This window comes from Mastacembelus armatus, chromosome 1 (assembly GCF_900324485.2).
Source record: "Mastacembelus armatus chromosome 1, fMasArm1.2, whole genome shotgun sequence".
Classification (NCBI taxonomy): Eukaryota; Metazoa; Chordata; class Actinopteri; order Synbranchiformes; family Mastacembelidae; genus Mastacembelus; species Mastacembelus armatus.
In genome coordinates this window covers 8,227,663-8,253,092 of record NC_046633.1, presented here as the reverse complement: position 1 = coordinate 8,253,092, position 25,430 = coordinate 8,227,663, and the positions used below count along the sequence as shown (strand labels likewise).

At 39.3% G+C, this 25,430-nt stretch overlaps 2 protein-coding genes across 6 annotated transcripts in view; both read left to right on the top strand.

The window, feature by feature from the left end:
• The window catches only part of gstcd (glutathione S-transferase, C-terminal domain containing), a 39,291-nt gene extending 38,895 nt beyond the window's left edge, over positions 1-396 (top strand). For 2 of the 3 annotated variants that reach the window (XM_026303987.1, XM_026303986.1), the window contains one exon: positions 36-396. In XM_026303987.1, coding sequence (XP_026159772.1) covers positions 36-223 — 188 coding nt within the window. In that variant the 3' untranslated portion in view covers positions 224-396. The remainder of the gene's footprint in view (positions 1-35) is intronic. The other variant, XR_003295521.1, reaches the window with a different exon arrangement.
• Positions 397-3,525: 3,129 nt separating this feature from the next.
• Positions 3,526-25,430, top strand: part of npnta (nephronectin a) — a 45,795-nt gene continuing 23,890 nt past the window's right edge. Inside the window, exons 1-3 of one of the 3 annotated variants that reach the window (XM_026303831.1) lie at positions 3,526-4,088; positions 11,498-11,598; positions 21,068-21,160. In XM_026303831.1, coding sequence (XP_026159616.1) covers positions 4,018-4,088; positions 11,498-11,598; positions 21,068-21,160 — 265 coding nt within the window. In that variant the 5' untranslated portion in view covers positions 3,526-4,017. The remainder of the gene's footprint in view (positions 4,089-11,497; positions 11,599-21,067; positions 21,161-25,430) is intronic. The other 2 variants (XM_026303832.1, XM_026303833.1) reach the window with 2 other exon arrangements.

The window sequence follows — 25,430 nt, the reverse complement described above, 5'->3', positions numbered from 1 at the left end:
CCAAGTTTTCTGCTTTTTTATTTGTACCACTGTAGGTAAACAGTGTATGGGCCTGGTGGACTTAGACCGATCATGGGCAGCAGAGACTCATGGGTACTCAGTACAGGTGATGACTATGGAGCCTGAAAGCTGTTCACCTAAGAACAACATGCTGGTGGGAAGACCACCACAGGAGAGTGGACTGGAAGTCAACTCTAGCCAACTGGAAGGATCCAGTCCATAATTCGGACTGCAAGCGCCGGTCTATAGCCGAGCATCTTAAGCATTAGTTGGGCTTTGATAAAGTACCCAGCTTCTGTGTCTCTTGGCTGTGTCATGATGGTACTTTTCATACAAGTTTTTTATCCACCCTCAACATTTGCTGTTTATTTATTTTCTACAAGCCCTTTTGTAAATCTCCTTCTTAGTTAATTATGCTCAATTGTTTGGAGCTTAGTTGTTGTAAAAGAGCTCAAGCTTCTCACCAACTGCTACGTTACATTTGTGACTTTGCCTAAACTGTGTGCTCAAGCTGTCAGAGTAAACAGAAGCAGCAGGAATCACACATCTACACTGTGAACTAAGTATAATATACATCCACGTGCTGATTTTGCAACCTGCCTGCATATAGCTTTCCCTAATCGAACTCCACAGTCAGCTCCTTCTGTTACCAGGTACTATGAAGAAGAGAAATTCAACACTAAAACCTCATCTGCACTTAAAGATATCAGAGGGAATTGTTATTATCTACTTCTCAGTGTGTGTTTGTGAGGGACTGCAAGAGAGGAAGAGAGACAGGATTACAGTAAGAGAAATTAGATATAAACTCACATCAGGTAAACTTTAGCATTTGTCAATGTTCTACAGGGAACATGATTATTCCTTATAAAGAATGGATGTGAATGTGGTATGCAACCTGTAATATCCAATGAATATTTTATAATACTGGTGGAAAGGTCAGTGTGCTTGATTAGAGGCTCAGTGTTCAGAGCCTGGTAGATGAAATCCACACGATACGCTCTGCATTTCCAATCCTGTACACTGTAGACACACTATAGACCCTTAAGCTTTCATTCTCACAGGTGAAGTTGGTCATCTGTTTCACTGAAAAATTCTGTGCTGTCACCTTTGACAGTGTATTGAGGCTGCTTGAGAAATCTGGGGAGGTAGCTGGTGAGCTAGTTCTCCTGTTCACAGTGAAGGGATTGACAAGCAAGATGCAGGCTTTTCCAGCATCGTGCTCATCTGAATTCAGTCAGCAGACTCAATCTATCCCGAGGTGAATGGCCACAGACACAGCTCCGTCCAAGGACTGGAATTTTTTTTCAAAAGGAGACGTCTGACTCCTTGTTCATACTCGTGGCTTTGCACAAGTGCACATTACAGAAATGCATATACACACAAATGAGGAGAGATTAAGTAGGTGGCACTTCTTAAAGCTCGCATGTGAGACAGGAGAATATTGAGGTGTGAAGTACGTTGAATCAATCCAAACACCCAGGGCTGGAAAGTGACTTAAAAAAATTCTTTGTCTAGGCAAAATTAGTGAGCCTTTTGAGATTATTTCTATGTCCATCCACAGTGTTTTCTTTCCTGAAAATCAGCTTTATGACACCTTTCTCTGAGGACAGCATAGAGTCAGTGACACACTGAGCTGAATACATTTTTATTATTGAATTAATGGACCCACAGAATACCAAACAGCATGAATCTGAAACAAAGCATTTTTTAAAAAGTTTTCATGAGTCATTTAATCGCTTGTTTTTATGTGTATCTATTAAATTGGCACCAAAATAATCATGTTGTAATCTTTTCTTTTCTTTTTTTTAACCCTTTCACTCTTTATCATTTGTGGAGGTTTTCAAAAGCAGCTCTGAAATGAACAATTTGTTTCAGCAGAAAACCTCTACCAGGAAAATAATGGCACTTTCATTGTTTTATTAACTTCAGTTAATGCTTGTAATTAAAATTCAGCTCAGCTTGGAGTTTTTGGCCAACAGCTTTCCATTTCATTACACTGGCAGTGTTGATGGCCATTTCTCTGCAACAGTTCGATGCTCCATGTTTGGGGTCTCTCCTGATGGTATGAATTTTCCCTTCTGACAAACACTGGCCTTGTTTGTGTGTTACTACAACAGACGCTGGTTTAAAGTACAAGCTGAGATGAAATGGATTCAGGGGGCTTCGGTGCTGCCCTTTCCATTATGTTAAATATCATGCTTGCTCTTTTCTAATTACCATTTAAGATGCACTATTACCACTAAAACTGGTTTTATTGACTTTTTTTTTTAAGCAATAATTATAGGAATCCAGAATAACAGCAAATTATTATTCATACATCTCCACCTTGGTTGCCTACAGCAGGTCCCAGCTGCTGTTATTTTGCCTAATAATATTGTAATCTATTCCCTGATGCTTTTCATTCTGCTTGTCACATCTGTTGTCACCTTTATATAACCTCATTTTATGATATCCCCGCTTATATTCTGTTTTATTTTCTACCTTTGTGTGCTGTCGCAGACACTGTTTAGCTGAAAATACCCCCACCTAAATTACAAAAATATATTTTTATGCTTTTCAGTAACCACTTGACAGCTGATAGTGCAGTGGGACATATTCACAGCAGGTCAGAGTGGCAGGGTGAACTGACCCTTTAAAGTTTCACCTGATATCAGTCTTAGTTTATCAGTGCATACTAATAATGATGGTAATGAGGTATATGTTTGGCTGATCTGCATAATGCATAGGTTGTTTTAAAATGCAATAAATCATGGTGGAGTCGCAGTCTTGGAGTTCGCTCATGGAAATAATGTGATTAATAGTGTAATTATACAAAACCGGCATCCCGCCGATCACTTGCTTCTTGAGATGTGAAACTTCTGTGCCACCGCATAGATCTATTATCAAATCGGTGACAGAGCATAACAAAGTGAACGGTGCCATGTATGAACGAGCGGCAGTAGCCTAATCATATCAAACCCTTCATCTCATTCATCTCCTTCTCCATTACTGAAATTGATGGCGTTCGGGTACACAGACATGTTTTTCTTTTCCTCTGGGTCCTTACCGGGGAATTATTTTATCGACTGACTTGAATTCTGGAGGCACAAGGCTGTCACATCTGAAAATGAGGTATAGGCCTCATGACTGTGTCCGACACAGGAAGTTCAACTCACCGTGAATATGAATATGAAGTGATGATCATGAGTCAGACATGCCTCCCTTTTCACTAAAGCATTAACCGAATCTGAGGCTGGAATCTTTGGTATGTATTTTGATGTTTTAATTCACAGCAATTACGCAGCTTTAACAAAAGCATGTTTATTCACTTCTCAAACTTTGTCAAACCGTTCATTTTGTTCTCTGTGACGCTTATCTTATTGTCCTCTCCAAAAGCAGCCCCAGTAATTTTCACTGCGTTGTTTTTACCTTGTGCGTAAAATCTACCTGGGTGGGCGATGCACCTGCGTGCCTCGGCAGAGCAGGCTACGCAATTAATTAAAGGCACATCCAAGGCATGCGCGGCACGGAGCTGCAGCTGGAGCCTCTTCCTCACGGCTGTACAGGTCATGACGTTACGCTGGAAGTGCCGCTGACTCCGTACCCGCGCTGCTTAGATCGCTCCTTATACCAAAGAGGCGAGATAAGGTTTGACTGCAGTGGGTGCTGTTGGTTGGAGACCCCGCTGACTGAACTTGTGAGGAGAGGAAAGACAAGGGGCTGTGCGCTCTCTTCCCGGCAGAGTGCGTCCCGCTCTCCATGCACACTTACAAAGACACAAACACACACACACATATCGGGGTCAGTACCTCCAGGCAGCGCGCTGGTTTCTCTCCCGTACCTCCTGAATATCGCACATGAGCAGTCTGAGGGACGCCAGCAGACCTTTTCTTTCTGTGCACCTTAAGGCTGTGTCAAAGAAACTCTTCATTTAATTGTTTCCTCGGCGGTTCCGGTGCCGGTGCTTTTTTTTTTTTTTTTTTTTTTTTTTTTTTTGGATTAGAAGACAAGCAGCGTGACCGCGCAACTCTCTATATCATGGAATTATGGATAAAGTTGTTGTTGGTGTGTAGCTGCTGCTTTGGAGCAAGTGCAGACTTTGATGGCAGGTAAGGAACACATGTGGTTCACACTGTCTGTGAAAACCGACGCATTTCTTTTGAAATAACATTGATTTTGATTCACAATCTCCTACAATGTGAATCCAGTTCAATCCGTTTATAGACTCTTTCTGTAAAAACTACCACTTTGTTGGAGTGGTCGCAAACTAAAGCGTTATTTTAAGATCTCCAACTGTGAAGCTCAGTTTGGATCGATCTGAAAACATGTTGCTCGTGGGGGATTTATTTGCGCTCAAGTGGGAGTCTTCGCTTTGTGTTTTCTATGATCTTAACTTTTATTTTGAACTAAACTGGAATAATCCAAGTGCAGTTAACCGATTTTGGCTCTGCCCCTCAGTGCGCACATTTCTTTCTTTTTTTTTTTTTTAGTAGAGTCCACGTTTATGTTCAAAATCTCGCCGTGTGCAGTTATCAAGCTGATTATAAAGTGATGTGACAGCACATTGCCCGGTGCTTCATGTTCAAACACGAATCAGAGAAGACAGAGGTGTGGAGACGTGCTAGACACCAAAGAATGCAAGTATCCGAGATTTCGATCTGCCTGTAGGTGCGTCTGAGTTGATCATGATGGATGAAGAGTGATTTTCTTTTTTTATTATTATTACTTTTTTACAACTATGCGTAATAAAAACAAGTTGTAATTTAGATCTAACCATGGTTTATTACTTTGGAACGAGTATTTAAAATCCAAATTGTTGTTGATAAAGTATTTGCTTGTTTTGACTATTAAACCTCTGGAGAAGCAACGAAATTCCATCTTATTGTGCGTCATGTTGAGATGGCTTTCCAGAGCTCAGAGCAAAATTGGACTGAAGTCCATCCAAACACTGAAGGAGTTACACAAACAGTCCCACTGCCAGATTTCTTACATCTCCAACAGACGATACAGCCAAGTATTGTACTTTACTTTCCCTCATGTATCTCTGTCAGACAGGCTGAGCCCCAGAGCAGAATCCTCTGTTATGTTCAGCGTTTTTCAAATGAATGAAGAACTTTGAAGGTTATGCAGGTAATTGTTATTGAAATAGCGTGGATGCATTTCAAAAAAAAAAAAAAAAAAAAAATAGCCCTTCCAGTCTGGCTGCCATTCCACCTGCTTGTTGAAAGATGTTAGCATCTGAAGGTGTAGGTATAAAGTATTATTCCCTCCTCGCCTCATTCACTTCAGTTTTCTGCTCTTCAAAAGCATTTCAGAAGGAGGGTTTTGGATATCAAAGGTGTCAGCAAGGAGTAAAGGTGTGTCTGTGTTTGAGAGAGAATGCAGGAGAGGGCAGGGAGTAATACAAAAACAATTAGAGTTTAGCGTTTTCTATTCTTATTTAGACCATTTTTTAATCCCTATGCCTAATGTGTGTGTGACAGTCTGTGGTCTGAAGAGATGTATGAGGCTTTAACTTTTATTTCACACATTGCCTTTGTGTAATGATCATTTACTTTACCCTAGCAGCAGCATATTGTACATTATTAACATCCTCACTGATAGAGTGGCTTGTCACTATGGCCATAATTTGCCAATTTTTATGGGTATAAGCTTGCCTCGGTGTGAGTCTCTGCTTCGATATTAATTCATTGAGGGAATAACCCCTGAGAGTAAGCACAAGCAGAAAAACAATTTGTTATGTAGTCTCCCTTACTTATTACCTTTTAGAAAGCCTTCCTAACAGGCCTATCCATCTATACCTGAAAGGTCCTTCATGGGGATCATTGGGAAGGTCATTATGTTTTCCCATAGATGCACAAATGCTTACCTGTAAATCTGTAGGCTAAAATCATTGTGCTGTAGTTGTTGTTGCCACTTTTTATTCCAGGGAGCCAAGAACAGCCAGTTTCCTGCCTTGTATCACAGAAGACTTTGCCAAAACATACACGGTGGTGGATATTCTTACCTAGTGATGTCACTAAATTGCTAAGTCCAATAGCAGCCAAGTAGCACATACCAGACCTCCTCAGTAATAATCCAAAACTATGGACTGGAGCCAGGTTGTGTTAGTGTTGCAATGTCATACCCACATCTGGGCTTTCAGGAGTTGAGATCAAGTGCACGAACTGTCATAGTATTAATTTTAATGGGCATCAAAGAGTATTCATTTCTAAACACCACAGTTATACTTTTCTGTATTCAGTATCCCAGTGAACTATATCTCAATGGAGTATTAAAGAGTGCGTCAACATCTTTATCACAAGTCATAGAACATTTACAGTCTAACCCTGGCCTGTGTTTTCTGCAAGCGAGCAGTAAGTCAGACTCCACTAACACAGGCTTGTCTTGCCTATTGAGAACCACATATTTGTAAGGATTGCACCTTACTTAACAAGAAGCTGACCTTTAATAGAGTGACAAGTCTAGAAAGTGCAGCACACACCTTTTCCATTTATAAGTAATGTAACTGTCACCAGGGTTAAGTGGAAATCAGTTAAAAACAGTGGTAAAATAAGTGCTACATGAACAATAAAACTGTAGCAGGTAACTGGCCATATACCAACCTGCCTTGTTTTATATATATGTGTGTAATTATAATATTGAGCCATAGAGATTGACATGTGTCATTCATGTGAACATACAAAAAAAGAGATCAATAAGAACTGCAGTGAGATCGGGTCTTACTGTTGCCTACTGCCAGATACTGCTGCACAGTGTAGATACGTGTATACTGTAATGCACTTCAACATAGCTGCAAAACTCCTTTAATATTAGCTGTTGTTAGCACTGTGTCTAAGTTGATTGCTAAACAAATTACAGCCTTACAGCCTTACAAATTGGCAATTTGTAAGGCTGTAAGGCTGTAGGTGGTGGCGTGAACCAATGTTTCCAGTCACTGTCCGTTTCTGTCACAGAAACCCCAGCTTTTCAAGCTACACCTAGAATCACCTGACTGTAACTATAACTAAGTATTTTCACTATCAATTAATCAATTTATTGTTATAACTTTAAAATATTCTGAGAAATATCATTTATGATTTCTGTGAGCCTAAGGCAATATCTTGTATCTGCTTATTTCGTCCAGCCAATCATCATCCAGAAGCTTAAAAAATGTTGAATTTACTCTGATATATGACAAGAAAAAGGAGCAAATCCTCACATTTTAACATGCAGATGCACTTTTGCATAAAACAGCACAGCAATCAGTTAGGTGACCTATCATTGCAGCTGCAATCCTAGTATTTACTTTCCTTTTTAAAATTCATCCTATGAGCACTTGCAATGCAGCAATCAAAATGTTCTTATTTGTTTGAAATGGATGTACTAAGAACTGTTGATGACTTGTTCCTACTTATGTAGGTGGAAATAACTGTAGACAAAAGCATTTGCCAAATTAATCAAACATGAAGTGCAAACTTGTATACACTGCAGTTCATTATACTGTAAGTTAGTTCTAAGATTTTGCTCCATCATATATCTGAATCCAGCACCATTTGAGTGCATAGCCTGAAAAATGCCACAGAACTGAATCAACAGACAAATTCCTGCACTTTACTACTGTTAATTGTAGTGTTATTGTGCTGCATTGCATTAGATTATATAGATGTTTTTATTTTTCTGGCTGTTCAGCGAATACCCTCCAATATGTCTTCTTGGTATTAAAACAAATAGATTAACAGTCCAGCTGATTTCTCCCTTAAGTTATTACCTCAGATATTTGTCAATATCCCGCATGGTGCTGTGTGTTAATGCGATAGTCTTGGCAGTCTGCGTGCAGATTCGGCAATGCGTGCAGCTGAGGTGGTTCATTAAGATAGCAGACACCTTATGACTCCACGAGCTCATGCCTTCAGCTGAGCTCTGCAGGTTCGAGCAAGTCTCTCTCACCCGAGCTGTTACAGATGCAGCAATCAGCATATGTGGTTTGGGAGAAAATCCGTTCAGGAGTCATGCTTTGCATGCTTCAGTACAGGTTCATGGACTGATGATAGATAGATAGATTAAATTCGCATTGCTCTGAATGAGGACCATACCTTCATGGTTCATAATTTTCATGCAACACCACACGCTCCTTCTGCATGATGGACTGACTACTCTTTATAGTCAGGGAAGACGGGCCAGCTCGTTAGTGAAAGAATGAAAGAAAGAGATATTCTCATTGAGGATATCAACTTCTCAGGTTCTCCTGGAAGAATCTTGTCTCGTTGTCTGTGCTTGAGAAAAGGTGTTAAATGGCATGTGTGAAGAGTAATAATTATCTGCTTGAGTTCCTTCAAAGTTTAGAGCAGTTTAGGACCCTTATTTAGAGCCTAAGGGTAATAAATGCAGTTATTCTGCCAACGTTGACTAGATATGTCAGCTTTTCATTGGGCTGAATATCACGGGGGACATGTTATATCTGAAAAGATGCTCTTCCTCTTTGTGCACTGTCACCATAACTAGCATTGTTAATTGAATTAGTTGCAATTTTCAAGGCCTATGGGAAAATAAATAGACCACATATTTGACATTCCTGGAGTGTTGATGTGGTGAAACTCTGAGCTGATGAACTGTATTAAACCCTCAGTTTCAACTTCTGAGCAATGTTTTGTGGTGCACAGCTGCCACAGGCAAGACAACTGTCTCAAGACAACTGTCTCAAGACAACCGAGAGAAGCAGTGAGAAAATGAAACGTGATTCCATATGCACTATGTGTGTAAGTGTGTGTATATATAAAGGACTGTACAGGGAAAAGCATTAGAGAGAAAGATTTGATTCAAGAATCCATGACCTATTGCATCTCACAAGGTTCCTGTCAACTTATTGCTCTTACCCACCATCCACTGGGAACCTGTAGGATTTCAGACTCTGGTCCTATGCTATGGTATTTTTTTTTTTTTTTAAATTGCTCAGGTGAAAATGTCATGCCCCTCTGAACATGATGAGAAAAGTCAAAATATGCAAGCCTTTATTTTTGTTCATTAAAAATGATCACTTAGTTTGTGGTATTAATTACTATGCCACCAATTGAGCTGAGCTTTTATTCAAGAACATTACTGCTCAGTGAGTAAATAAGACAACATGTGGACATAAAACTGTATAGCCTGATGGTGTATCTGCAGGTACAGGTGAAGCTTTCCACTGGAATTCATTGGGTGTGATGATTATATTGTAATGTCATATCGGTAAAGGAATACATCACTGCTTGATTGCATAAGAGCAGGTGCACCCGGGCCAACATAAAAGCTTCCCAAATGATGCTTATGTATTCAAAGGTGGTAATTATATTTTGCACACTGATGAGTAAATTCAAGAGCGTGTGTGCAGCATTAGCATAAAAACCACTTTTTAGTCACCCAGTTTAAATGTCAGTGTCAGGTCTGTATTTAAAGATGCCACCATCCTCCAAATTAGGTAAATTTTGCCACAGGCACAAAGGTTCCGGTTGTGTTTTGTGCAAGAGATTTATGTGCAACAAATTTTTGCATTTAAACAGGGCAGTTGCGCAGATTTCTTTTCCTTTTCTCCCCTCTTTTTTCTCCTTTCCTTTCCTTTCCTTTCCTTTCCTTTCCTCCTATACTGGGTGCTTGCAGTTTTTCCCTGCCTGACTGCCTTCATGCTTGTCAGGCAGCAGACAAACATTTTCCCTGAATCTGCCACTCTCACTTAGCATCCGTCGAGTTTTTTTCCATTGAGGTGATTGGCAGCCGGGGCAAGCATTAGCATTTCCTCATCTTGGCATAGAAACACTAACAGGGAGGGATGGCGGCAAAGGATGTGCCTTGAATACTGAGCCACAACCATCACCGGGAAACAAAGGACAGCATCTTTTGTTTAAAGGAAGTACATCAGGAGAACTTCTTTTTTTTGTAACTGAATTAAAGTGTTTCCAGCTCCTCTTTGAAACTAACCTACATAGTCAGTTTAGGTCAATCAGGTTTGATATATTAGATTTTTTCAATGAGCTATGCAAAACTGTTATGTGTGCAAGAGCTCATATAATTATAATGAGAGAGCAGTTTCAGTCCTTAAGGAGAAAAATAGTTTGTTCTTTTTTTATTGTAGGAAAATTCACCAATCTTAGCCTTTCCGTGCTTCAGATGTGTTTTTTTTATTTGCTAGAGTTTAGGTAACATCTGAGAGCCAGGCTCTCAAAGTATGTGGCTTGGATTTTCATCAGTATCCTTAAATGGACTCATTCCTTTGCCCTATTCTCTCCATAAATATGTTGTGAGCCTGGGTACAGATAAAAAGGTAATCCACATGCACTGTGTGCCAAGAAGCTATTTCTTGCTGTGTTTAGAGTAGAACATGGTGTAACAAAAACATCCGGCTGTAATTTCTATTGGAGGAATTGCAGTGCTTGGGAAATATACAAAAACTAATGCCTGCCTGTTCTGTCTGCAGCAGGGGTGATATTATTATTGTTATTGTCTGATAGGTTCCTTCATCACACAGTTCAGCACCACACACTTTGACATGTGTTGAAGTAATAAATGAGCTAGAAAACATATTGTATTTTCAGGACTATGTGCTAATCAGTTTCACAAGATTTATAATGAACATAACAGTGATGTGGTCTTCTTGTATTTGAATGTCAGTGGTGCACTCATGCACACTAAGGCGAAATTCAAATTGGGTCTGGCAGGCTTTCAACACAGGTCTCCAATTTGACATTATACAGGGCAATGCGATTTGATGTGTTATCAGTTTTATTTCCATGATAATCTGCTATGGAGAAGCTGTGAAAAGTCAGCCTTTTTAAAGCCCTGAGAAAATGTATTGTGCTTTATATTTTACAGCATTTTAAAGCATTTATATTTCTATGAAGATGAAACAATTAGTCAAACTATTTTGAAATTCACTTTATCATTTTATTTAATTTCCAAGCACAACATTTCCTGGCTCCAGCTTCTCAAAATAAGAGTATTTGCTGCTTTTGTTTGAAAAGTGAATTTGTGTTTTGGACTGTTAGTCTGATGAAGCTGTGAGCTGTCACCTTAATTGCTATTTTTCACTGTTTTCTGACCTTTAATAGATAAATACCATTGCTGTACCCCTGCTCTTACTAGAGTGGTGCAATTCTAGTTTCTGTCTAGCATGTTTAAATACAGTGCAGTTGACAGAATTTGGATCATTTAGAGCTATTGAAGAGCTTTTATTGTCTGAACTTAAAAACACTGGCACAGATTAGTCAAGCTGATTTTGTTGTATCTAGCCCCAAATCACAAAGTCGCTTCAAAGGGCTTTATAGTTTGCACATAAAAACTCCCCTACCACCCCCAAAAAAAGACATTTTAATATGAAAAGAATGAAAATTATTTGAATAATACAAAAATTTCCTATGTGCACATTAATCTTGTCTTGTTCTTATGCAGCAGGAGAAGGAATCGTGTGTAAGTTTTGAAGCTTCCTTCCAAACAGCAGCGAAGAGACCCCTGCTTTTCATTAAGACATTTTAATTGGCTGTGAACTAATTATGTCATGCCTTCACAGGTGGCCACGGCAGATGGCCTCATCCAACGGGCTGTGTCGATACGGAGGCAGGGTGGACTGCTGCTGGGGATGGACACGCCGCTCTTGGGGTCACTGTCAGCGTGAGTGTCACCACGCCTGCTGCTGCTGCTGGGGGCAAACGGGGCTAACAAGGTTGCAAGGTTTCAAGCTGGGGTGAAAGATGCTATTAGATGGAAGACACACTGTAAAACTACCACAGTAACAAAAGTCTTAGTGAAACACACACACGCACACACACACACACACACACACACACACGCACACACACACACACACACACACACAATTACACAGTCATGCAAGTTGTCACAACAGAAACACATACAGCTAATGGAGCATCGCACCTGGGACAATCTTTGAGAAAAGATTGATGGTAATGGCTGGTTGGACTGGCTGAGACTTACATTCTCACTGTAGGTGGCCATAATGAGGGAGAGACGGTAGCTGCAGGTGGACACATTCAAGAATAGATATGAGACTGATTATAGATTACTGATGGGGAAAAAATGAGCTGGCTAATATTGCCAGAAGAAGAAAAACAGGAACAGTGTGGTGTGAACACAATCCATGGTGTTGTCAGGTGTACATGCCACTTAAAGGATTCAGAGATTGTGCCCTGTCTCACAGCACACATCACAAGAACTATACAAAACATTAATACATCACATTTTCAACATATTTTGACTGTAATGGTGCTGCTTCCCTGTAATGGTGGTGTGAATATACTAACACGGGTTTCAAATCTGACCACAAGTGTCCTGTCCTCTGCATGGCTTGGTGCCTGTGATGGTGTAGCTGCTGCTTTGGTGTTGAGGTTTAATCAAGACGGGGCTAGCACACACAGCCCTCGTGGAACGTAGCAACCTGCAACTTAAAGGAATAGATGTTTTAGCAAGCATACATATTTGTTTCAAGAGTTACCTAAGAAAATCAGTACCACTCATGTCTCTCAGTCAATTAGCATAAAAATCTAAAGCTCACTCTACTTGCAGCTTAATGCCATTCCTGGGGCTTGGTTTAAGCTGATCTATTAAGTATAAACTAATAACAGAAAGCCATAGTGATCTAATGGTGTGTAACAGCAATTTGTGATGCATCTTCCAATAATTCATGCACTAGTTAAACACAGTGTAAATATATGATTTGTACAGTAATATGTTTATGGCCTTATTGGAGCCAATCTTCTTATCTCTTAGCAAGAAAGCCAGTAAGCATATTTCCTAAAATTTAAAAGTCAAACTGCTGGTTGTGCTTTTGTTTCCCCTGTTTCTGAAGCAAAATCTTGATACTAATAATGAGATAATGTTAAATTCATGTTAAAGGTAAGACTCCAGCAGATCCCTGTGATCCTAAAATAGGAATAAGCAGGTATAGATAATGGATGGATGGATGTTCTCACAGGAATGTTATTGATCATGACTGGTCAGGCTAATCCTCGCATTACAATAAAGGATTGTAAGAAAAAACACAACACAGTAACACCATTTCAGTACTGTGACCAAGATTATACTTTTCATGGCTTGTCTTCCTCATCTTTTCTTCACAGTGTAGACCATCTTGTTTTATTTCCTCCATGAGACTAATTTGATTTATTAGTTTAGCTTTACTCTTTCTGAAGCTCCCAGTCCCTCTTTGGAATTATTTTTCATTTTTGTTGATGAACTGCATTCATCTACCAAACACTGCATCCAAGCACCTGTCCCATTCTGAATGATATATATGATGATATTTCTTGTTGTTCCAGATCCAAAACCTCTCCGTTTGTAAAACACAGTGGAGACAAAAGGCTTGGTTGTGTTATTCAAAGCTTTAGGTTACAGGTTGTTAAGTTACTGCAGTGGAAAAGGTCTGAAGAGGTTCATAACTCTGCATGTTGGTTCTGGCCACTTTATACAGCATCTTGTTAATGGTTATTAATCCATGAATGTGTTTTTCCATTGCTGAATTGACCATTTTTTGATTGATGTTTTCATGTGTTGAAGCTCATCATGCCATGCTATAGCTGACCTTGTGTTTAGCTTATTGTATCTTGTCTATTTTTGTGGGAAAATATGTCACACACTGCTTGTTGGGTCCAAAGGTCTGTGCTGCTGCAACTAAAAGATTGCTGAATTTGCTGGGTTTAGCAGCTATTTTTCACTCCAGTTCTAAAAGTGGCAGTGTGCCATCTTTTCACTTGATGTTGGAGAGCACTGCACATTCTTTATTTTGTTTTGAGGAATACAAACAATATTTGTTGAGTTCATGGCCCTACCGTTTTGTATTCCTTTTAGCACAGCCAGATTAACCTAAGGTCTTTGTGGGACAAATCTGCTTTTTATACATCTCTCATTTTATGTCTATTAGAAATAAAATATGATTATTTTATTTTTACATAAACACTTGGAGTCAGAAAAATAAGTTATGCTGCTGGTTTATGAGACCTAGACTCATAGCTTGAGGGGGGTTGATTTCACAGTTAGAAATTAGAGACCTTTCTTTTTCGAAATACTGGGCCTTATTCAAAAACCTCCTACCTTTTCACAGGGCCTTAACACATGAGCTACACAATTTGCAATGCAATCATTTCAGCAAAAGAACGACTGTTTTACACAGTCAGCTCAGATGTATCATTTGATACCATTTGTTTGAACATGGGGCCAGACTCTGCACTAATCCTGGCAGGAGCCAGTTGTCTCGGTGCCCACCACCTCCCAGTGCATCTGCACTGGGCTCTCAGCCTTGACAGCTTCCCATGTTCAGAAAATTCAAGGTGAAATAGATGTGGGTTTTGGAAAAGGATGAAGATGGATAAATGATGATGAGTTTATTATCACAGAAGTTTGTACTAGGGAGCGAGACATGATTCATGTGCTCATATTTCACTCACTTAGAGTAAAACCCAAACACTGGTGAAAATTGCCACAGGACATGCCGTAGCCTACTTACAGTTCCACATGACAAAGTGATTATTGTTTTGCCTCTACAAATCAACAGTGATAATGCATCATAGATGGCATTTATAAAAATAAATTAAGCCACAGCCACATTAAGGAGGTAATGGTTGCATCAATTACTCAACCAACCAAACAGCAGTGTGTGTACATGTTTTCATTGTTGTTCTGGAGTTCCACATGTTCCGGGTTGAGCCAAAAGTGTCAGTTAATTTTGAGATTAACCACCATATCAAGCAGCCACTTCCTTATTTTTTTTTTTCTAAAAATCTGTTCTGTTAATGAAATCACTAACAAAAGTGCAGGAGTGAGTGCTTGCCTTAATGCTTCTAAATACTCCTGACTGGCTGCCCAGTGCAAGTCCATTCACTTGAGACTACAATCAGTATTCCATCAAGTGAGTAAGGTGCTGATTGAAAGCTTAGAGGAGGGAGGTGGAAGGTTTGGGGAAGAAAGAGAGTCTAATCATGGATGTGTGTGTGTGTGTGCGCATGCGTTTGTGCATCGAACTTTGTCTGCATATGTGTGAGGATGCAGCCATCACAGATTTCAGGGCTTGGGAAGTTTTTGTGGCCATAGAAAAGATTAAACTGATACCAGATTGTGGTTTTCTCAGCCATGGTGCTCAGCGATCGGTTTATGGGACTTCTCTAAAAGAATGAGAAATGGATCAACCTTGATTTCTTTTTTTCAAAGTTCCCAGGCCCAAAAGAGCGAGGGAAAGAACAGAGAGAGGAATAAGGTAGCAAGAAAGTAGAAAATCTAAGGTGTAAAGGAAATGGCTTAGAAGTAAGGAGTTAGAGATGATTGCAGCCGGAGTCGGGGAGAGACATCAGGAGACGGAAGCAAGTGAGAAAATCAGGCAGATGGAGAAAGAGAGAGAGAAGCTTTAGATTTATAATAGACTGAAGCGCCACTTATAATGTTCTGACAGGCCATCCAGCAGGCAGAGCCTCACTTCAAGCTACTTATTCTAACCAGATGTCATCATGAACATTTTACTGTCACTTTAAGCATTTGGACATTTGTTCAGCATTTGCAGTTCTAAGTGCGTTTTTAGTGTTATACAGTTCTCTGTAATCATAATAAAATATCCTTCATCGCTTCCACTCTTGATGAAGTCAAAAAATTGTCTAATCAACAACTTGATCCCAAATTTTTGTTTGAAGCAAATTTTTGAATGTTTTGATAAGCTAAATTGTTTGCATTTGTTTCAAAACTCAAGAAGACAGGTAGTCTCTTTAAGAGTTAAAGCAAAGGATCATGTTTGCACACCATATTCATTAAGTGATTCTGCCCACTGGATGTAACAAGGCTCAGACTTAGGGTGTGAGGGCTGGGCTGGTGGATTCAGATCTGGTGCCTCTGCTTTTTCAGCAGGAGACAGAAGTCTGAGTCTGGTCACAGGCCTGCAATTAATGTTTGTTTTTGTGTCTGTTACTGTACCCCAAAGGACTTGAGACTTGTTTCGATTGATTTTAAAGACTTTTAGAGTTTAGACTTTAAAAGAGCTCTGGTAGAAAGATGTGCATCGATTTTCTCTGCATTGTAAAGGAATAGGGTGGAATCTCACATCCAAATGTAATGGATCACACATTAGAAGGTTATTTCTAAAGAGGTCCTGGTGGATTTTACAAATCCATTGAGAACAGAATTTAGCTTGAGTGCCGTCTTTGTTTCTACAAATGGTGTGGGCAGGATTAAGGCAGGACTTTTGAATTGGTAATGTGAGCTAACAAGCAATGAAAGAAGAAATGTGATACCGCAGTTGAAATAATTCACTTTATCATGATTATCTGTGCAGTTTCCTTGTCTGCTTGGCTTTCTTTTGTGATCACTCAGCCATAAAGGCCCATGCAAACGTCTGCTCCTCATGTTTGAGATAATAAGGGAAAAAATAAATAGAAGAGTTGTAAAAGTAAACACAAATAAAAGATACATGTGTAGAGCTACTTGACACAGGTTTTAAAGGCATTTTCAAACAGTGCAGATTTAAAAATCATATGCCTACTGAAAAGCAATCTGTTCACATTCAGGTAGTGGCGGTGTTTATGTTTCTATTAAAGAAACCAGGACTGTGATCTCATTGAGTGATAGAGCAGTGGTTGTATTTTCATCTTTGAGTGCAGTGATGAGAGAAAAAGAGGGAATTATAATTTTACTTTCACAGTGTGTGAGGGAGAACAGCTTTATTCACTCCAGTTTAGGCCTGAGTAATAAGGAAAATGTAGTTAGTGTAGTCTTTAGAAATAAGAGAACATCCCTGGAGACTGTGGTTTAAGTCTGACATCATTTTAATTATTAAAACATCATTGTAAATATACTCAAAATGTGCCCCTTACCTAGAGGCAACTGGGAATATGTGTGACTCCAGAACTCCAGATTGTCTGAAGGTGGTGTGTGTGTTTGTGTGTTTCTTTTCTTTTTCCAGGAATGTTTGCTTGTCAAAGTGACCAGACTCTGCCCTCTAACATCATGTTTATTTTTTTTTCTCTCAAAGACTAAACAGTTCCTGCAACCTTTGTTTGGCTATTTGTTTTGCAGCTTTCCACGCCTTAACTCACAGAGTAGTCGGGATAAGGTGCCAGTCCCAAGGTTAGCTCCACGTGTTTCTTTGATATAATCTTGCTAGACATGTATTGCTGGGGGCGCATCATTTGAATCCTAGGCTCACTCATGTATTCATAGACCAAGACCACTCCGAACCCCCCGCCCAAACGCCGCTAACACCTCACACCCCTTGGCAGTGACCCTCTTCTTCCCTCTGGCTTTAGATCTATGCAAAAAGCTCACACTCTGCAGGACTAATTTCACCTGAAGCCATGTCTAACATGAATTATGCTGAGGTTCTTATTGATATTCAGCTGCCCCTCTGGTCGGCTCCTTGGAATACTAATGAAACCCTCAAAGCTGAAATCCATATTGTCTTTTAATTAATATATCAGTAATATATATTTCGATGGTAGAGAGTAAAAACTGAGATTTACTGTAGTTGGAAATGATCTGCATACATAAGAACTCTTGATTAGTCAGGTTCAGAATGCCAATGATATCATACTTAACTGAAGTCAATAAAATAGTCACATTACCCAGTGGATCAATGAGAAAAACATATTAAACATATTCTGTCATCTGGATAGTATGCATGCACATATTAGTTCTGAATCAATTATCGATGATTAACTAGGTAGTTAATCACTAAACAGTTTTGATAATCGATTGTAATTTATCAGGCAAAAATATTCTTTGGTTCCACAATCAGAAATAATAGATTTTTATGCTGTTATCCTTTTTGTGGCTGTTGATCAAGCAATTTAAAGATGTATCATTTTTCTCTGGGAACCTGTTTATCATTCTCAACCTGTTTTTGGCCATTTTATATACCAAACTATCCGTCCACCCATCATCTAATGTTTTTCCTGGCACATCCAGGCAAGAGCCAATCTCTGACACTGGGAGAGAAGTGGGGTACACCCTAGATAGATCTGATAGGTCTGATACATAGACACATACAGGCAACTTAGAGACAGCAATTAGCCAACCCCAAACCTGCATGTGGGAGAAAGCCAGAGTACACAGAGAAAACCTGTGTCGACAAAGGAGAGAACATGCAAACTCCACACAGGAAGACCCCAGTTTGAATGGGTTTCAAACCCTGAACCTTCTTGCTGTGCTAACCACCACACTGCCACGTGCCACCCACACCAAACCACAAATGGATTAATCTAGAAAATTAGCCAATAATGACATAATGATTGAAAGGAGCCTTGGATGACTACTTAGTTGACTGCAAGATGATGCAACTAATTATTTAAAAATGTAATGATTTTCCCATCTTGCTTTGAAGTAATGTATTAAACCAGCATAAGAATACATTAATGATTCCAATATTAATTAAAGACATAATACTTTCCGTTCTGTTTACCATCAGACATCCATAAATAGACAATAAATGAAAAGACTATATATCAGTAGCAGGCTTCTGGTGTCCAGAGGAATGGCTGATGTAAACCAGAGTGAAAGTGTGTCATCACGCGGCATGTTTTGATGGTGTTCATAGAACGAGGGTCATTGCTATGTTTGGCCTTCCAGCTGGCATGGCCATTTTTAGTCCTTTGCTGGGGTTAATCAGCACTGGTCATTTTCCTGAGCTATCTGCCAGGCCAGAGGCTCAAAAATCCCCTCAGAGGTAAAGCCTGTTGATGGCTGCCTCTGATCTTCCTAATCAGATCCCCCCCCCCCCGTAGGAGAAAACACATAGCCGACCACTTAGCAACCCTCTAAGTAACAGCATCCTTTTACCTGCTGACCAGAACAAGGTCTAATAAACTTGTGCTTCCAGAAAAGTACATCTTTTTTTCCTTTCTTTCAACAAACTGGGCCATTTTTATTTGTAATTGTGAACTCTGACCATTTGGTGTGTTAACGCCTGGCTCATAGCACAGTCGTCTCCAGGAGGGTTCAGTACTTTCTTTCTATTTGATTACATAGTCTAATAAAGTGGAATGAGTTGGGAGATGTTATCTACTCCAGCTAAAGGATTCAAATCATACCTTTGTGCCTTTTAATTCCGTGTGAACAAGGTTACAGACTGAAACCTGAGGAGCTGAAGTTGTTCTTCCTGGAGTAGCTCTACTGCTCTGTAAGCTGAATATGTGCAAATGTGATTTTTTTAAGATGGTAATCTAATTCTGAACAAATACATTTCAAATATGAGGAGTATTATTATTTTTTTTTTATATTCGGTTCTATTAGGTGTTCCTGAGGACATGGTGCATCCACGTTTTTAGTCCAAAAAACGTAAATCCATAAAATCATCGTCCTCCTCATGAAAAGTTTTAATCCCATTAATTTTACGATAGATTTCACCGTTTATTCACTACAAACGGTGCAGCTACATATATCAGGCTTCTGTGACTCACATGAGCCCTCAATCAAACTTGTTTGTTACGTTTTACAGCGTAAGTCAGTACGAAAACCAATGGGAGTCACGACTCAGAACAAAACCCACCCAGAGGGAGAGAACAATTTCTAATGACAGTAAAATCAGCCAGTTGCATTGTTTGTCAATGATGACTGACATATGTTGTAGCCAATGACAAGCCCTTTCCAATGATATGTCACACTGTATTGCGGGTGAAGGGGAGGGGGGATTTAAATGGCCCACAGCCTTACTGTACCATTTCCCTGACAACGCTGGGCACACAGCGGGCGTAGCCATGGAGGGAAGGGAGTCATATTTCATAATATTTCATATTGAACTCTCAAGCTTTTCCTTTAAATGACACCAAGGTCAATATAACCCTTTAAAATGTAAAGACAACAGCTAGTTTAATTTGGGTATGCATTGTTGGGTCATGTGCAAAATAAAGTAGATTTCACCTTATTTCTAACATCAATGAAATCATTGAAAGCAGAAAGCATTCACTGAGTGAATATTTCCACCAAGGCTGTACAGTTCAAAGTAAATACATCCAGTGCCAACAAAATACCACCAAAGAAACACGTTTTGTAGTATTTGAGTTGATATGAGCATACAGCACTGACTCCTGGATCATTTTTCATCTTCTGACTGCTATTTGAAACCACACCAACCCAGTCCCTCTTTTTTTTTGTTGTTTTCACACCAATTAGTTTGTTCTTTTTGGGGTTTTTTTTCTGTCCTTTGGGCCAACTTTTCAGCAAATGTGACTAAAATCTGTTGATATTTTAATTAGTCTTCTATTAGTCATCCAAACAAACCTGAAGAATAACAGAAAATCTTTCTAGCTGAGGTTATAATTACCAAGAAGTCAGGCTGGTTGTTTCCAGATACACAGCAAAGTGACCGGGGTTAGAAGTTCTGGCCACTAAAAGCTCGCTCTCTTCCTCTCCCAAGCTCACACACACAAACACGCACATGTACTGTAGTGCCTCTCCCACCAGAGTGATAATTAAGACCTTTGATTGCTCTGTATTATGACTGAATTAATGAAGCTTTTAATGAAAATTAGTGACACTTGGCTGAGGCTCCATGTATCAGACATTTTTAGCACCAAGCTTGAGTAGACATACTCAGATAAGCAGGGCAGGACTCCCACTTTCTGAGACCAAAACACAGAGACACGGTACTTCCACGTCTCTGTACACAAAATATAAACCGTCCATTACATAATATCAACAGGTCAGCTCTCTTGCTACTTTGATTTTTTCAGCTTCAGCTTAAGAGGAAATTATTATTTGCCTAGGTAATCACCGGTGGCTGTATGCCAGTGTAAATATCAGAGCTGCATTTTAAAACCAGAAAATCTAAAATCTAAATTTTTCTTGATGTTGAAAGGTCAAACTTTGCATTTCATCTTATGCAGTGTGAAATTATTTATTATCAGTTAGCATATTTAGAATTTTCTCAATATTCAGACTGTGCAAAAACATTGTCCCACAAGGACAAACAAACAACCAAAACACATTATTTCTGTTATGTGGAGTAGATGGATAATTTACAGCCAAGGGGTTGTGGAAGTCAAGAAGCTGTAGGATTAAGTGCTTTGTCATCCTGATCTGGTACACTACAAGAAATCTGCCAGAAAATTGCTGCAATGATCTGTCTCTTCCTCTCTAAATTCTCCTTGAACAGCTGTGTGCCAGCCTGGCTGCAAACACGGAGACTGCGTGGGACCCAGTAAGTGCAAGTGCCACCCCGGCTTCACTGGCAAGACCTGCAATCAAGGTGAGGTCTCACCTGGAAGCTGTAGACAATATGAAAACATAGCTGTCACCTTGTAGTTGCATGTGAGTTTTTTTTTTTTTTTTACCTGCCATAATACCATAATTTCAGTACACTTAACTGAAACATACACCACAAAGAGAGAGGGAGAGTCAGAGTAACTGTTCACTCTGAACATGTCATGACTCAAAAGACGCTCCTCAAGCAAAACACAAGCCTGCTGACACGCACATTTTTCACAACTAAGTGAAGGAGATCCCCTGCCCAGAGCATTAGGAAGATAATCATTGTTTATTGTGGTCAGATCTTCACTGCACAACACCAGCATGTTCAAGTTTAACTTAATGATCACATGGAAGCTGGTTCGCCACCAGCCAGCAGTGCAACAGTAGTGAGATGCTTTAATCGCAAGGGGGAGGAGCTGGGGAAACAGAGCTGATTCAGCTCAAATGGAAATGAGTGGTGAGGCCATGTTGAATGATCCCAGGAGTGCATCCTCTGTGAAGATAACATCTCAATTACTGACCTGAGATAACTTGGCCCAGCTTAGTGCAACCAATCCTGCTGAAAGTCTGTTTGTTTGTGTGTACGTGTGTGTGTGTGTGTGTGCGTGTGTGTGTGTGTGTGGATCTTTGAGTTTTTTTGTGCATTTTCCTCGCTGACAGATTGGACATGTTGAAAAGCGTTAAAGCTTCCTAGTTAGCCATAAGTTGTTGTGCATCCATGCAGCTTGAAAATACTTGCGGAATTCATGCCCTAAGACAGGAATAGGATAGTGTGTAATTAATAACAAGGGAGGATGAGGTGGGGGATGAGGTGGGGGCGAGTGTTGAAATCCTTTCCGGAATGCTCCAAATGACTCATCCTGCTTTTCGAGGCTATAGTTGGCTCCTGTCTGCCCAGCCAGACAGCTCTACTTTGTCTTAATCTTCAACAAAGGAGAAAGGAAAAAGGAGCCACGTCCAATACCCAATTACAATAGCCATTGCTGCCAAATATTCAAACTGACTTATCTGACAAATGAGATTCCAAGACCTTTCAAGAAGAAACTGTACTTTCAAGTGTCAGTTGTACCCCCATTTGGCCAATCAGCACTGGACATTTTACAGAGCATACCGTTTTGCTCAGCTTTGAATGGCAGACGTGCCCTTTCAGCCCATTTAGCTGGACCTTGGATTCTGTTTTGGAGCCGGTGCATGCTATGGAAACCAATTTAATTATTCAGGAGCCATAGATTAGATTTTCTCATTTAAATGCAGCCTCCGTTAAAACATTGATTTGAGGTTTACTATTGATGTGTTAGGTGGCCAGTGTTTTGAAGCATTCTAATATCCTGTTCCTCTGAAGCTCCACATTTATCTTGAGGAGTGAAGTACATTGCCCAGAGCTGCCTCCCTGACCTTGATGCTGATAAAAGTGAAGTGATTATGATGACACACTGAATACAATTATTTATTTTAATTTTTTTTTAATTCCAACTTTTCATTTTTCAACCACTTTACAGCTTACAAACATGAGTTATTATGACACATCTGACGTTCATTAGTAACAAATATTGCTGCATGTTCACTTAACACATTCAATGAATTTTCTGAAGGAAAATCATTACTATATTTTTTTAAAAACTTATCAGCTTTCATTATTTAAGACTTCAATTTCTTCAGAGACCATTCTCTTTAGTGGTTGAAGAAAATGGGGGAAAATGGCTGCTTGTCTGAGAACAATGCAAATGAGAACAATACAAACTAGGTCAAAGGTCAGTATCTTGTTCAGTCCCCTCTCCGGTCTCAATCAACAACTCAAATTTTGGTCATCTTATATTTAAGGTAACAGTGAGCCTTGTGTTTTTCATGTGCAAAGAGAGATTTTATTCATTAATGGATACACATCCCTTTGTTCTAAGTAGGAGGTGTGGAGAGATGCATGAACCCAGAGGTTTTCTGATTAAAGTGTTAAGTGTTAAACACCTTAGTAACACCAATTGTGTGGCACACAAACAAACCACAGAGGAAACATAAGCACGGCAATATTGATTTCATCACACACAGAATCAAAGCCATATTTCCTGCTGTCAAACTTTTATGAACTGGTATTGTTAGGAGAGATTTATATTTCAAGTGCTACATGTCTGTTTTTGTGCCAGCACTTTTCCTGTGCCTAATATTTTCACCTCTGTGTTTATTTCACTTTCATTGTTTTTTTTTTTTTTTTTTACTCTACAGAAAAGACCTGAATGTTGTATGAGTTGAATGGATCTGATTTCTATTGTTACATCAGCTGTCAAGAATAATAAGCCCTACTAATAATCCCTATCATTTTAAAAAAAGTTCCTCACCTTTGGTGCTGATGAGGATTATATCTGTCATACAGCATGGTGAGGACAAATGAACATGCTCTCGCTGCACAAATAAACTCATTATAGGGATAATCTGTTTAACAATTTGACTCCCCCCGCTGATCCAATCATTTTAATAAGATGATTATTCCATGCAGGTGGATTTAATTAGGTGTAGTTGACCTGCTGTTAAGACACTATTAAAAGATTTTGCTAGAGGAATGACATCTCAGACATCAGAAGTAATACATCTGCAGTACATCCAGATGCAGCTTTTCTCCCCTTGTCTGTCAGCCAACTATAAAACTAATACCAGTAAGTAAGTATAAAGTTTATTTCTATATCTTTAGGATATTAGCTAATGTCTGGAGCGTTCACTGTTTTCTCTTGGCAAAGCCACATTACAGACTCAAAAAAAATGTACTTCTCCTAAAATTAATTCCATCAGGATGCAGACAGATGCTTTATAGTTGTTGATCTGTCTCCATCGTTTTTGACAGTGAAATTGCTGCAAGCATTTAATGTCCCACATGCAATGTCATCACACGGTGTTTTTTCCTTTTTAATTATCGTGAAATTACTCCAATTGTATTTGTTTAATGTATGTTCTGTTTCATAACGATGTCATTAAAGGGCCATGAAGTGATATTTGACCTTTACCACAGCAGTATATGCAAGTAGGATATATAATCAAACTGACAGAGCTGATCCTGCTTACTTTCACTTACAAACTATTAGGTCACATTTTCGCTGAAAAGATGAGTACATCAATTAGTCAATGCCAAGGTCGAACAAATGTCTATGAAGAGGCAAAATGGTATAATATAAAACATTATAGAATTACTGCTCTGTTTTGATACCTCCTCCTACAATGTGTTTGCTTGCAAGTCAGGCTTCCATCACTAAGTCAATGAAAAGGCTCGGAGAAATGTGCTCTATTAACAAGTCAACACAAATATACAAGAAGGACGTTATGTTCTAACTATGGCTGTTGTAAAATAAAGCTATGAATAGCTGCACACAGGCTGTTTTAGCAGTTTTATTATACAACATGATGCGCATTGTGTCATAGTGCCAACATTTATTGAATCGCATGGGCATGAGTCTCAGATCCTGTCCCATAGTTGTGCAGAATTTATCTCTGGGGTTATGTTGAAGTGAAACTGTTTCCACTATCATCATCACTATCGTCCCTTGTGCTCCAACTATCGATAACCTCCCAGGTTCTGATTGGCTGAACACACCTGATACAAGCAATCAGCAGAACACAGTTGGGAATAGTTGGAAAACAAGCAGGGCAGTGACCCTTAAGGACTGGGGTTAGCTACCCATGATGTATAGTTTTAAAAATTACCAAAGAGTTAAATCATAACCTTCAGTATCTTATATAATGTCAAAAATAATTATAAGTTTCTAAAAGCTATTACAGAAGTAATGTATTGTTTTCTTTAGATTTTACAATTTAATCTGATGGACTTTCATTGTTTTTGAATCTGTTTTAGTTCTAAAAGATATTTAAGCACTTAATTTATCTGTTCTTTATCTGCTCTTTGTATGGACTGTTAACCTGCCTGCCTACATTCTAAGTTCAACTCAGGCTCAGTTGTCAATCATTCATTATAATTCAAATAGAAACCATCTGCATTTTGATGTTTTTTTTATTGCTGCATCCCCACAACAAGTTTTATACTCCTAGACAGAGTTGGCAAGAATGCAGAAGGCTTGCATACCTTCTGACTTTAAATTAGAGCTATCCCTCAATAGGGAAACACTTGAATGATGTGAAGCGTGCAAAGCTGTCAGAGGTAGCTGTATCATCTTCTTGTCACCTAACAATAGATGTTGTTAGCTCACTGCTGAAGGAAAGGTTGCTGGATGGATAGATGCATAGACAGAGAGGATGGTTTATAGTCAAGCAGTGATTTTTTCTCTGACTAC